The sequence below is a fragment of the Mauremys reevesii genome, linkage group 10, assembly GCF_016161935.1.
Source record: "Mauremys reevesii isolate NIE-2019 linkage group 10, ASM1616193v1, whole genome shotgun sequence".
Classification (NCBI taxonomy): Eukaryota; Metazoa; Chordata; order Testudines; family Geoemydidae; genus Mauremys; species Mauremys reevesii.
The window spans coordinates 43,997,931-44,013,008 of NC_052632.1; the positions used below are offsets into that span (position 1 = coordinate 43,997,931).

The 15,078-nt window shown below is 48.7% G+C and overlaps 1 protein-coding gene across 6 annotated transcripts in view; it reads right to left on the reverse strand.

Moving 5' to 3' along the window:
• Positions 1 to 6,462: 6,462 nt before the first annotated feature.
• Positions 6,463 to 15,078, reverse strand: part of HCN4 (hyperpolarization activated cyclic nucleotide gated potassium channel 4) — a 166,116-nt gene continuing 157,500 nt past the window's right edge. For 5 of the 6 annotated variants that reach the window (XM_039493361.1, XM_039493366.1, XM_039493363.1 and 2 more), the window contains one exon: positions 6,463 to 9,128. In XM_039493361.1, coding sequence (XP_039349295.1) covers positions 7,579 to 9,128 — 1,550 coding nt within the window. In that variant the 3' untranslated portion in view covers positions 6,463 to 7,578. The remainder of the gene's footprint in view (positions 9,129 to 15,078) is intronic. The other variant, XM_039493362.1, reaches the window with a different exon arrangement.

Consider the following 15,078-nt stretch of genomic DNA (forward strand, 5'->3'; position numbering starts at 1 on the left):
GTGCTCCAGCACTGGAACAAGCTAATTCCTGGAGTCACCAGCAGGAGGCACCATGGGGGTGAGTCGACCTGTCTACAGGCTGGGGATGAGAGGTTGTGGGTGAAGGAAGGGGCTCCAGACTGGGACAGGGGAGTGGGGTGCAAGGGGGGGTGAGGGCTCTGGCTGGGGGTGTAGTCTCTTGGGTGGGGCCAGGGATGAGGAGTTTGGGATTCAGCAGGGGGCTCCAGGCTGGGGCAAGGGGTTGGGGTGTGGGTGGGAGCTCCATCTGGGGGTGTGGGGCCAGGGATGAGGGGTTTGGGATGCAGGAGCAGAGGGTGTTGGTGTTTTGGGGGGGGGCTCCAGGAGGTAGTTTGGGTGCAGGAGGGGACTCAGGGCTGGGGTTGGGGGGTGCGGGGTCTTGGCAGCGCTTACTGTGGCTCCCTGGAAGCATTGCCAGGTCCCTGCAGCCCCTAGACACATGGCAGCCAGGGAGGCTCCACATGCTGCCCTCATGCCCACAGCAGGGCCGGTGCAACCATTTAGGCAACCTAGGTGGTCGCCTAGGGCGCTAGGATTTGGGGGGTGCCATTTTCTTCAGCAGCGACCGTGGCGGCCGGATCTTTGGCCGCCCTGGTCGCCACCAGCATTTAAGTGGAGGGAGCTGGGGCAGGGGAGTGTGGGGTGGGGACGCCTGCAGCAAGTAAGGTTGGGGCGGCACACAGGGGAACTCCCCACCCCAGCTCACCCCTGCCCTGCCTTCTCCCCGAGCATGCCATGGCTGCTTCATTTCTCCCGCCTCCCAGGCTTGTGGTGCCTAAGCTGATTGGTGCCAAAAGCCTGGGAGGTGGGATAAATGAAGCAGCGACCGCATGCTCAGGGAGGAGGCGGGGCAGGGGTGAGCTGGGACAGGGTGTGTGCCTTAGGGCAGAGGGTGGGGAGCTGCTGTGGGGGGGGGGGCACCTCAGGGTGGAGGGGGAGAAATGCTGCAAGGGGGGTGCCTCAGGAATGGGGGAGGGCGCAAGTTTTGCCTAGGGTGTGAAACATCCTTGCACCAGCCCTGGCCCACAGGCACCACCCTTGCATCTCCCATTGGTTGCGGTTCCTGGCCAATGGGAAATGCAGAACTGGCCTTCAGGGATGGAGCAGCGCAAAGAGCCTCCCTAGCCACTCATGCATCTAGGGGCTGCAGGGACCTGACAGCCACTTCTGGGAGCCATGTGGAGCTAGGGCAGGCAGGGATCCTGCCTTAGCCCCAGACCCCCACTGCACCACCAACTGAACTTTTAATGGCCTGATTGGCAGTACTGACCGGAGCTGCCAGGGTCCCTTTTCAACCGGGAGTTCCTGTCAAAAACCGGTCATCTGACAACTCTAGCCCTAGCCCTAGCCCCAGCCAGATTGTTACGGGGGGCCCCACATAATCTAATAGCCCTGGGCCCACAGGAGAGTTAATCTGGCCCTGTCTCCACCCCTCCGGGTGCAGGGTGTGCCCCAGAAGGGATGGGGCAGCATGGGGTCCCTCACTCCATTCTTTCCTAGCTGGGAGTTTCACGTGCCTCCCCTTATTCTCATCCCTGACTTGGGAGGGGGGAAGGGAGCAGCACCAGGAATGGGAGAGACAAAGCTGCTCCTGAGCAGGAAAACTCAGTGCCCAGGGGTGCACCTATTCCTTTAAGAAATGGCCAGGTTGGGAGGCAACTGTGAGAGTGCCACTTGCTGGGGAGTGGGGGGAGATGCCTTATGGCACATGGAACAGCTCTGACTGGCTGCCTTTCTCCAAGAGGTGGGGGAATAGGAACGACAGCCAATCAGAGAGTGTTTGCTGAAGACTGACAGGTTTTCTCCATAGAAGGGGCTGAACACCTGCCATCAAGAGGGGGTGGGAACCCCTAGAGGTGGCAGGCAGGGTTATGCCCAGCCAGCCAGGGAACAGGAATGCATCACAGGCCCCATAGATCCAGTCCAATCATTCAGGTGTGACATTCTCACCATGGCCTGCTCACTCCCCAGGGATCATTTGCAGAGGCAATCCAGCCAGTTGCCCCTAAGGACAAATGTTTCAGAGAAACTGGCCTTCTGTTCACAGCTAATGCATGAAAAGGAGGTGACAGTCATGGCATAAATGGTTTGCTATGAATTATTCACCCAACCCTGGCTCTGAGGCTGGTTCCATGTTATAATATCCCTCCCCCGAAGACAAGAGACAGGTCAGAGGGAACGGCAACAAAAATGTCTGGCCCTGAACTTTTAGCCCTCCCGGGAAAAAGTGACTTCAGAATTCAGGGTTTGAGACATATCTGAGCCAAACCCCTGGATCCAAACAGCCGAGAGTCTCATGACTCCAGGAGCTAGAACTTTAAAAAAACCCAGATATTGTGAGATGTATGATTGAGTTGTGAACATTGGCAATACTGTCCTTGTGGCACTGCCCCTCACCCTTGCGAAGGGCAGTCTGCAGATCCAGGTTCCAGACTGGGCTAGGAGTGAATTCCCAGTTCTACCCTGATCTGCTGTGTACACCAGTGAGGAAGTCTCTTCACCCCTCTGTGCATCAGTAAAATGGGCAAGGCTTGAACTGGAAACAAGTGTGGTGATGCTCTCCCAAGCTCCACCCACAAGCCAAGCGCAACTTGAGATTCCTAATTTCCAACATGAGATGCTCTCAGCAGATTGTACAAATATTCAAGATATGACCACGCAGGCTCTGTGTCCTCTACAAACTTGGCTGCCTTTCACTGGGGCTCAAGGTCTTGCTGCTGTTGCAGGGTTTCCCTAAAGATGGAGACCAGGGATGGGATGGCCTGAAATCTGTCCAGAGAGAGGTATGCCTTTGCTGACTTGGAATGAAGAAGGGCCTCTATACATTCTATGGACTGTGCTGGAGTGAGGGATGACTTGTAATTAATTCTTAATCCTAAGGAGTGGTGCAGATTGAGGACTGTGAAGAGGGCATTGGAAACTTCCTGATGGGGAATAACCTTTTAGAAGCCATTTGTCCATGCCCAGGTAGAGCTGTATTCCTTCTCCCAGGTGGGCCCCTACTACTGCCTAGCTTTTCTGAATACTCTCAGGGCAGCAGAGAGGCTGAGCAATAGTACCATGTACAGGGAGCAGTTATGTCCCAAGGTGACTGGAGATACTGTCTGTCAGTCAGAAAAATTGCTAAGTGAAAATAAACATCTTGGAAGCTGAGAGCCGCAAACCAATCCTAAGAGTCTAATGAGGGGATGATGGAGGCTAGAGTCACCATTCTGAACTGGAGTCAGTATGTCAATCTGTTCAGTTGCCTCGGGCCCATGTTAAGATGTATTTGTGACATTCTATACCTAGGGGAGCACCCTGTAACCCCCATATTCCTCATTCATATATAATTGTGATCTTGCATATAAAGCAGACCATGTGAGGTATCAGGGGAAAGGTTATGATCTGCTGAAAGTCACTATTCTATCCAAATATGTATCTCATTAATACATATGAAATTATGAGAATTGTGTTGTATGGTTCTCACTAAAATATGCTGTGGGTTTGGGAAGCACCCAGATACTAGCTCTCCAGAGACAATGCCAAGGAAAGTACAGGGGAGTACCAATGCCCAGGCGGGTGTCAAACAACCATTAACAGCCATTGTCCAGCAAGGGAGCTATAATTCAATGACTCATCTGTCACACCAGGGGAATTGCTCAACCTTGCCTGGGGACTCAGCAATGCCCACCAGACATGCCTGGACTTCTGTTCTCCGAGCACATGGGACTGAGGGTATAAAACAGAACACAGGCCAAGCATGGGGCCCCTTTCTCCTGCCCCTACATATGCTACAAGCAACAAAGACACTCAGAAGACTGAAGACTCCAACAAAGGAGACTGGCCCAGGTTTAAGGGACAAACCTGTATATTAAGGACTGCAATATCCAGTTGGGTGAGAGAACTACTTAATCTGGATGTTACCCAGCCTAATAGGGTTGAGAGTTTAGACTGCATGCTTATATTTTCTTTTGGTAACTAACTCCGACTTTTTGCGTATCACTTATAATCACTTAAAATCTATCTTTTGTAGTCAATAAATTTGTTTAACTGTTTATCTTTACCTGTGGGTTTGCCTGAAGTGATTGGTAAGGGTGCTTGCTCAGGTTTATAAAGGCTGGTGTATAGCCACTTTCCATTGATGAAGTGGTGAACCAATTAATAAATTTGCACTGCTCATCTTGAGCAGTGCAAGACCGTATATACCTGAGGTACAAGGCTGGGAGCTGGGGAGATTTGGCTGGTGCCTTTTTTCTGTGTGATTCAAGTGGCTCTGGAAACATTCATGTAATCTAGCAGGGTGTAGGGCTCCACATGCTGTTGTGCTGAGTGATAACAACACCTGGAGGGGTTTGCTGCTTGTCACTAGCAAAGCATTATGAGAGACAGCCCAGGCTGCACCCCTGGGGATCCTGTCACAGTATTCACGCTTTTTTTCTGGGAATAAAGAAGCAGCAAGAATAAAAACCCTTCCCTTTCATTTTGGATTGTTCAAAATGGTTAGTTTCAATTCTGACTTTTTAAATTTTATGTTATAACTAAGAATGTAATTCAAAACATTAAACAATTTGAAATGAAAAGTTTTTCTCAAAAGAAAACTGGAAATGTTTTGTTCCAAAAAAATGTCAAAATGGGCTGTTCTACATTGTTGGAAATCCTGCCCCCCAATCAAAATTTTGGCAAAATTGACACAAATTCATTAATCGTTTTGACTTTGATGTCCTGAAATGAGAGATCATATGATCTGTTGTTTACCTTCTCCTGTGGGTTAAAGTAAACAGATACCAAGTTAGAAGGTCTTTTTTATTTACTAAGTTTTTTTTATTGTGTCTGTTTTATATTCCAAACCCTTCCCCTACAACTCTTCCCTCCCTCACAATAAAACTACTGTGACAAGCCTAGTGTTGACTGAAGTCCAGTCGGAGTAACTCAGTATTAGCTACTGCACTGCTAAGAATCAGAAATCAAATAATGTCCCCTAGAAAATCAAAACAAAGGAACCCACCCAAATGAAGCCTGTCCACCAAATGTGGAGAGGAACACAAGTCCACCAGTGACAGCCCAGCAGGTGTGTCTGTGCAGCTCTGTGTGTCTGAGTATCCATGGGTCTCATTTGAAATTCAAGTGCCAACACAGCAGTTACAGCATGTTCATCCACAAAGGCTTGGTGGTGTTGGTCTCTAGGAGATCTTTCCCACCCACTCCTTACCTTCTCCCAGCCATCTTCTCAGATCCCACTCTCTCAAGACGCTCAGTGTGGTCTGTCCAGCATGTGGCAATAGGGGAATTTTTTTTTAAAGGTCTCCCAAAGCTTCCTTCTAGGAATCGTCTCATATCTTTGAGCATGGGCGGGGGGGAGGGGGAAGTGTTGGTCAGTTTCCCCCTCTGTCAGTGGTTTCTGTTTCAAATGGGCCTTTAGCTGAAGCTGGTCGGATGATCCTATATACGTTTTGGAAAGCAAGGTATATACTCTATAGGCATCACCTGCCAATTGCCTCTACAGGAAGGTCAAAACTGACATGTATTTTAAAACTAGAATATATATGTGTATATTATGTGTGTGTATAGCGGTGTATATTGTATCTACATACATATACACTTATATATATACACACACACACATATATAGCTGTATTTAGTTAGTAGAAAAAAATTTCTAGCATAACCTTGACCCTTTAAGGAAGACCAAAGCTGATTACATCTTAATTGTGAGCCACCAAAGCACCTTGAACCAAGAGTGCCCAGTTACACTTGCAGCAATTTTTGGAGATCTAGACCTGTCAGAGTTTTGCAAACAATTCGGTATAAAACCAGCAGCCAGCCAGTTTTTTAGGGGGCTGGGGAAAGACAGGAGGATTGCTATTACTCTGATTGTTACTGTTTTTCTGGCACTGTGGCAGGAGGGCCTGCTTTTGTGGGAGCACTGGAAGGAATCTATGATATTAGAGGGCAGAGGAAGAAGGGGCACATGGGACCCTGTGATAGAAAAAAGGTGAGCGCTCGGCTCTTTTACAGTGAGGTGACCAGAGACACCTGTTGGTCTAAGAAAAAGACAAGAAAAGCAAGAGGAAATATTTGCTCTAGAGATAAAGGCTGCAGCATCTCAGCTCTGTGCACATCCAATGGCTGAAATCTCTCCAGGATTCTAGTTATTGTCCTGTCCCTGCTTGGATTGCCTTACATCAGGAACCCAAGATGTAGCCCAAGGAGCCCGCAGGATCCGACAATGTCTGATGGTGCTGTCATTGCAGAGTGGAGCCACAGCCAATCAACTGCAGGTTATTATTGCTGGTGAAGTCAAGCAAATGATTTCTGTTCCTCTGGCAGAGGAGAAGCACAGGCCACGGCTGGCAGCATTTCATACACATATTTTACATTATATTAATTTAGATGCAAATCAGGTGGCTCCCTCAGGCTCCGGCAGAGCATCAGGGTGACACTCTGTACCACACCATGGGGCTTCCCTGAACACAGAAATGGCAGGATGGAAACTAGCTGGACTCTACCTTTCAACATAATTTTACTGTGTTCTCTTGTGGTTCAAAGCAGAGGTCCCCAGAAGCTGAGATGCTAACACTGTGGGAGGTGAGGCGAATGAACCATCCTCTTCCCACCACTTGCTTTGACTTCCTTCAGCTGGAATGCAAAATCAGCAACAGGCCCCTGAGCATGGTTCTAGTTGTAAGGCAGCAGCCTTGCTGCTGGTAGGCTGGCAAAGCACAACAGTGACCAGTGAGATGAGACTCGCACCTCCCCTGCCCCCAAACTCTTTAGCAATACAGAGGGGACATAGCCCCACCCTACCATGATGGACCTGTGATTGGCTTTTTCTCCCACTAACACATCTGTGGGGTGGGAAGAAATCAGAAGCTGGAGCCCGCAATGCTGAGGAAGAGAGGGTCCTTCTATAGCCAGGTCACCAGGTGCTTCACCTTGTCCAGAAGGAGTCCAAGAAAGGGAAAAGCAAACCCCTTGCCCTTGTCATTTTAATCCCTATGGGGAACTGCATTAGCAATACTGACCCTCCGCCACTTCCTCTGCAATCCACTCAGGACACGAAAAACCATGGGGGAATCAGAACCTTCCGATGTGCACAGCAAACTGCTCAGGATCTCCAAATCAAGACACTAAAGGCCAGATCTCCAGCTGCTGCAAATCAACACAGCTCTTCAAACGGAGCTGTTCCAAAATACACCAGCTATGGACCTGGCCCAATGTTCCTTCTCCTGCCCATGTCAGCCTGGGATCTGCGTCTCAACAGGAAAACCTTTTGGTGGCTCTATGGCTGATCATTCACAAGTTCCAGCTCAGGCACACATTGTATTTGTGTGTTACCTCAGTGGATTAAATTTCCTCATTTTCTTTTGCTCCATGTATTAAAATATTCTATAAAATCAAGTGACCAAAAATCTATAGCTCTAAGAATACCTGGTTATCTTCTTTTTGTTTATCGCTAATCACAGTCAAACCTAAAGAAAGAAAGGCAAAGAAAGAAAGAAAAAGGAAAGCAATGACTTGTGAAAGTCTGATCAGGAACTGAATTGCATGAGTGACAGAAACTGCTTTGAGAAGAGGTCTTCACAAATTGGAGGGCAGTTTGGATCTGACAGGTTCTAGCTCCCCAGGGAGCACAACAGATTCTTTCCTCCCACCAGCAGTCAGGGAGGGAGCAATGACAGCACTGGCTCCAAACACTAGTGGGTGTGGCAGAGAACCTGAGGACATCTGACGCGGCAAAGTCATGCGCCCAGGAATAGAGCTACATGGCTTCCCGAGAAGTCCAGACCCTCCTCCAGAGAAAGGAAAGAAGCTCAGAACAGACTCTCTAGAGGAAAGAGGAGAGCTTTGGCTCAGAGTCTGAGCCAATTCTTGGGGCAAAGATGGCTGGGAAGCAGAAATCAACTTGATGTCCTGGCTCAGGCGTCTTGGTGGCAAATGTGGAGAGCTCTTGGGTTGAAGGACCAGTGGAGGCGGGCTGGAGGTCTGAGGCATGAGCAAAGATCCATGAGAGCCGGAGGCCCTGGCAGGGCCACACTGGAAAGTTCTTGTGGCCACTGGGCTCTGACTAGGAGGACTAAGGCCAGAAGGGGTGTAACAAGGGGAGGCTACACCAGGCTGCTGCAGTGGAGACATGGAGGCAAAAGGTGACCTTTCCTGGTGGCCTATCGTCCCAGTTGCAGAGCCTAATGCACTTGGTTGGATTTGGCACAGCGCTGAAAGGGAGCCTCCAGAGGCTTGTGCCAGCTGGCTTAAGCTAGAGGATGGAGAACTGGAAGAAGGAGGAGGTTGAAAGTGATTCATTCCTCCCAAAGTTCCACTTCCCGTGAGTGGCTGTAACTGTCCCACCTGCGGTGGCCTGGGGATGGTGGGCTGGAATTCGTTGAGAAGATTGCTAGGTGAGTTTGACGAGAGCTGGGTGAAGGAAGTAGACGGAGAGCTAGTGGTGGCCTGCTGAAAGTGGCCAAACCCACAAGGCGGAGTGTTGCTGGAAAGTGGCTGCTGCTGAGCTGTCCCTAAAGGAGACCCTGAAGGTGCCTGTTGAAACTGGTTCAATCCCGCTGATGATGTGCCACCCAAGCACTGTTGGCTTGAGCCAGGGGAAGGAGATCCAACCGAGGCCTTATGGAACTGGCCTAAGCCAGCAGAGGCCGTGAATCCTGCCAGCTGCTGGATTTGGAAGGAAGATGATGAAGGGGTTTCAGCTCCTGGAGTGTGCAGCTGGGATGGCGTGCTGGATGGAGAACCTACGGCGGAAGGACCAGCCGATGGTATAATGGACTGAAGCCTTTTCAGTTGTCTCGGTGTCTGGCTGGACGGCTGCCCCAAGGAACCCAAGACAGACACTGGAGGACGGAATATAGCCGTTGGGAGGCGTGGGTGGTGGGTCAGAGCTATTGCTACTGAAGTGGTGGCTGCTGCAGCTTGCAAGGGCGCCTGGATCAGTGGAGTCCAGATGACAGGGGTTGGTGTGGAAGCTGCAGCGGCCGCAGCCTGGACATTGTGAGCACAGTGTGCCATCTCTCTGTCATGCTGCACAATCTGCTGGATGATCTCGTTCTCCTGGTAGTTGAAGACACCAGAGTTGAGGTCATGCTGGACTTTATGCAGCAGAATGGAATTTTTCTTACCTGTAGAAAAAAAAGGAGAGAGGAATAATCAGTCTGATTGGTAAAAGCAAGGGGGAAACCTTTCAGTGGGTATCAATTGAAGGCCACTGCCTGCACCTCCCAGTTCATTTTAGGGCCACATTGTCCCATTCTCATTTGTTCCCTCAAATGGAGGTGCCATGGCACCTTTGTGACAGCCAATAAGCTCACATACACTACAGCCTCTAGCCAAGTAGTGTCCCATAAGATCTTGCCTCATGGGGCATGAGGAGTCTTGCTCACTCAGGGTTTTAAGGGACCAGGTCAGGGGGCAGATTGGCAAACGGCTTTTTTTTGTCTGGAGGTTATCATCTTGTGCTTCAGAATCCCAACTTCCATTTAAAACAATTACTCTGTAGTACTGGTGGTTACAAAGAAAACACCAAACATATGAACCGAGTGTTCCTGCTCCTCCTTCCCCACCCCTCCCCGGAGTGGCCAAACAGCTGTTTGGCGGTGGCCGGGCGGGAAGCACTGGGAGGTAGGCAGAGAAGCGGGGATGTGGTGTGCGCTCAGGTGGGGAGGGGAGGAGGAGGTGAGGCATGGGGGAGAGTAGCTTGGCTGCTGGTGGATGCAGAGAACCCACTAATTTTTCCCCATGGGTGCTCCAGCCCCGGAGCAACCATGGAGTCGGCGCCTATGCACGGTACCTTCTCAATGGAAGAGAACTTCTGATGCATCAGAATTTAGTTGTATCCTCAAAGCCTAATGAAAACAAACTATTCTGTTACAGCATTGCTGCATGAGGAGTTGCTGCTCATAGGAGTTTGTATCATATCCTTAACAAACTGGCTTCAATTAAATCCACCACTTGACTTTTCAAGGGCAGTCCACACTCCCAGCTGATGCCATCCTGAAGATATTAGAGCAGCTACCTGTGGGGCTCCCTCTAGCTTTTGTTTCTTGGTTCTGGTAGGATTTGGAGGGCTCAGGTTAGTCAGTAGTAACCTGCGTGCAGCACTCAGGAGTGCACGTGTGCATGGCAGCTTGTCTTGAGGCTGGGGTTCAAGGTGAGCATACAATGGCGTCCCAAGGCACCAGCCAGTTTGGATTAAATCAAAAGCGGTATTAACCTTCCTCCCAAAAAAACTTTCCTCAAGCTCCACACCAATTCGTTAACTTTCTCATTCTGTTTCAGTGCCCCAGGTTCCTGCCTGCACTTTCAGCTCCCATCTAAAACCAAGACTGACAAACACCCTTCCTCCCAGAGGGTTTGCAGAATTTGAATCAGACACAGGCACAGGATGGCAGATTGGATCTGTAAACACCTTCCATCCTGAACTCTGGCACCACAGCCACCTCGCATCTTCAGAATTAAAGAATGTTGGCATAATTAATACCAGTCAACAAAGTTTATGGAAAATAGGGCTTGTCAGATAAACTTGTCATTCTTTGTTGAGATCATTATTCCAGATTAACTTTCACATGTAGACAAAGTTCTAAGGATTTGACTTAGTCCCACATAACATGCTGATACAAATATTTAGCACTATACAAAATCAATGCAACTGGTTAACCAACAGACTGCAAAAAGTAAATGTAAGTGGGGAATTGTCACCCAGTGGGGATGCTTCTAGTGGGATCCTGTAGGGAATCTGTTCTCAGCCCTAGGCTATTCAATACCTTTATCAATGATTGGGCAGAAAATATAAAATCACTGCAGGTAAAATTTGCAGAAGACACAAAAATTGGTGGAGTGGTAAATAATGAGGACATATCATTAATACAGGCCAACCTGGATCTCTTGGTAAGGTGAGCCAACATGCAGTTTAACACAGCCAAATGCAAGGTCATACATCGAGGAACAAAGAATATAGGTCACCCTTATAAACTGGGGGACTGTAGCCTGGAAAGCAGTGACTGAAAAAGAGTTAGGGGTCACAGTAAGTAACCATCTAAACATGAACTCTCAGTGCAATGCTGTAGCTAAGAGGAAGAATGGTATCCTCGGATACATAAGCAAGGGAATATCAACTAGGAGCAGGGAGCTGGTATTATCTCTGGACATGGCACTGGTGAGACCATTACTGGATACTGTGCCCCATTTTGGTGTTCACACTTCAAAAAGGCTGTTGAAAAGCTGAAAGGGTGCAGAAAAGAACTACAAGAATGAGTCAAGATCTGGAAAACCTGCCATAGAACGAGAGTGACTGCTACACGTATCACCAGGATAGACAAGCCCTGATTCTCCCTGCAGCTCATGTAGCTATTTACACCAGTGCAAAATAGCTGTGAAAAGCTACAATTTGGATTTGGTAGTGTTTTGCGCTGGTGTAAATAGCTATATGAGCTGCAGGCAATGGAGAATCAGACCCTGTATGCTTCCATCATCATTCAAATTTATGCAGGACAAGAGTGTGGCCACTTCTGGGATGCAATGGGACAGCTCTTCAGCAGTGCACAGCAACACTACACAACAGTTCTAGTGAGGATGTAAACAAGAACTTACCCAATTGAAATTGCAGGGTAGGAAACAAAATGGAATTACTTAAGCAAGAATTTGGCTAACACGCTAAGGATCAAAAGGGTATGTCTGAGAGGGCAACACCTCAGGTTTGCAATAATGAGTTTTCTGGAGTCACAGGTGCAAATTCCAGCCAGGGGCACAAAGAGCTCTCCCACACAGTTGCAAGGCCAGGGTGTGGAGAGGGAGATATGGGGTGGGGGGAGTGCCTTCAAGGAGACAATCAAACTCCAACCCCGTGGCTGAACGTTAGTAGTTCTGTGGATATAGTATAGTGGGTTTCTTTATCAAGAAACTGGGCTGAGGAAGCTTAGAAGTGAGAAGAGATGAAAGGAGGAGGAGAAGAAGCTGGTGTGATTACTGCAGCCTCCCCAAGAGTGCTAGACCAGCATCTGCTTTGTGATTCCATCGTCACAGCAAACTCCTCGCCTCACTCCTTCATCCTGTGTCAGCTGCACTTGGCTTCCAGTTTGCTCTTCTGTGCTTGAGCCGCTTCTGACCTCAGACACACCTGCCCTCACTCCACAGCAGACCCCTGGGATGTTAATGATTGTTGCCCAGGTAGATTGAGAGGCAGGAGAAGGCCCTAACTGTTCAATGCCTGCACTCTGTGACAGCAGTATAGCGAGAGCTCCTACTTCGCAGTACATTAATACATCCTTACCCTCTGTGAGCCAAGGCCCCCCTGCATTTACACACTACTGCAATAATACTGGTATACAATATGCCGTGGGAGGTATCACATGAAAGCTAATAACATGCTGGTTATTAATATCATTGTAAAATGCATGTGTTAACCTTATATGTGAAGTTATGAATTCTCTCTGTATAATGTTACTAGAACGTTGTTTAAGTCAAAGACAGCCTAACCTAGGTAAAGGTGATAGAGGAGTCTGCCCCCAGACAAAGGAAGGGAGGTTTACCTCAATTTACATATTAGCTGTAAACAAAGCTGCTATCAGCTATCAAAGCTGCTAAACCAGTGGGCCTTACTGTGAGGTGGAACACAAGAGATAGAGAATTAACATGGCTCTGCACCCCAGAAAGACAGAGGAGACTGAGTTCCCAGGAGGCCTTCCTGACATGTAACACAAAGACATCCCTTTGGGGCGACAAGGAACAGAGAGAGAATCCATTTCAATCTTTCACCTTAAGGAAACAATGAAACTGAGTGCTTTCATGTCTGTGATAGCTCCTGGCCAGGCTGGAAAGGAGACTGGGGGTGAGAGAAACCATCTTGCACAAAGATGGTATCTTGCTAGATTAAGTTTCAGATTTTAGATACGTATTTTCACTTTTATTTGCTTGTAGCCAGCTCTACCTTTAGCTTTTACTTGGTGTCTCTTAACCCATGCTCTTTTGTTAATAAACTTGTTTTACTTTTACCATAAACCAGTTCAGGGTGGTGTTTGAAGAGAACAGTGTATTTACCCCAGTTCAATTAATAAGCTGTGATGTACTGACTCTTTAACAGAGCAGTGAACTTAATATCTTCTGTGACTGCACCATGATGTGGGGCTGTGCGCTGCAGAGAAACATCCCTGGAGCACTCAGATGCTGGAGTTCACTGATTGTACCTACTAAGTGAGGTCTGGGCCGGAAGTTCCTTGAGGAGTTGGCTGGGCGGGGGGCGGAGGCAGACAGACTGGTGTGGCAGGAAGCTAGCACACAAGCTAGTCACCAGCAAAACTCACTCCTGTTGAGGCAGAGAGAGAACACACTGGCACGCAGCTCTGGGCACCCCAGCAGCATGTTATACCCTCACACACCTTTCCACTGACCCATCTCTCCTCTGACCATGTGTGTGGCTCATTGGCTGTTTCCAGTGGGGCAGCCCCATGCAGTGTCAGACCATAATAGGTACAGGGTGATGCCCTAGTTGAGGAAAGATGGTTTTCTGACAGTAACTAAACCTGTGAGTGAAACACAAGCCAAAGCTGGAGCAAGGCAGGAGAGGGGAGTTTTCTAGGGAGATGTTTCTGCAATGACTTTTTTCTTCCTTCTTTCTTTATTAAACTGCTCTGACTACAGATCAGTTTCTTTGCTCTGGATTTATTGTCATTTCACCTGCCTTGACATGAAATCTGCAAACATAGTGATGAAAGGCTGATTAATCTGGCTTCTCTAAGTAGCTCTGTGTAATCTGAACTGTAATGCTATTCTGTACCACAGTTTTGTTCAGTGAACCACAGTAGGATGCTTGGACAGAATAATCTATTTTCCTCTCATTTCAGCGCTGGAAGCACAAAGCCTGTGTGATGTCAAGACTTCATCCTTCTAGACCTTCTGTCCATCCGACACTATGGTGATGAGCATGGTATAAGAACTGATATAATATATATAATACACACTTGTTCCAGTTTCCTGTGGCACCTTATAGACTAACAGACGTTTTGCAGCATGAGCTTTCGTGGGTGAATACCCACTTCTTCGGATGCAAGACTTGCATCCGAAGAAGTGGGTATTCACCCACGAAAGCTCATGCTGCAAAACGTCTGTTAGTCTATAAGATGCCACAGGATTCTTTGTTGCTTTTACAAATCCAGACTAACACGGCTACCCCTCTGATACTTGTTCCAGTTTGACTCCTAAACCTGAATATGCAGAACTTCATGGCAGCAGCAGTAATCAAACTCAGATCCTCCGTCTCCAAAAAGCACAGCCCCTGGCCACTTGAGTAGAGGAGACTCTTCACTAGGTGTGAGTAATACAGGATCTCTGACACATAGTTGAGCAGTTCTGATACCATCCAGTAGAGGACAGTGGTGCACAAAGATACATGAGCTGGTTTATTAAAGTTGCATTAGCAAAGATATGGACACACCAGTGGTGCATCATAATTAGATTGCACAAGCTCTTTGGAGCATACACTGTGTTGGTGTTCTGTTTGTACAGCACCTAGCACAAGGGGGTCCTGGTCCAGAACTGGGGGTCCTAAGACAGCATTTCTCATATGCGGCCACCATAGCCTCATGCAGCCACCAGGGGCTTTTCTTGTGGCCACGGCCTCCTGGGCAGTGATGTGGGGGGGCGGGGAAGAAGGGCAAAGTAGCAGCCCCTTCCCAGGGACCACCAGCAGTGGTTGGGCCCTGCCTCCCTCTGGAGCGACACAAGCTGGAGGAGCAGGCAGCCAGTGAGTTCCCCACCTTCCCGGGGCCAGTGGGGTCAGGCATCAGCCCTTGGGAGGCAGGCTCCAGCCACAGGGCTTCAGGCTCTGTCCCTAGGCCCTATCCCCTGGACATGGGGCTTCGGGCTCCATTCCCTGGCTATGTGGTGATGTGCTCTGGCCCAAGCTCACCCCCCATCAGTTCTGCCCCCCTGCTGCCTCCTCCAGTGCCCCGTCACCTGTGGCCTCTGCTGCCTCTGTATCACTTTTCACAGCATGCTTAGTAACTAGCAAGTCTTTTTTTTTTAAAAAAAAAAAAGGGCAAAAGAAACAATAAGAAAAAAGACAAGAATATTCAAGGC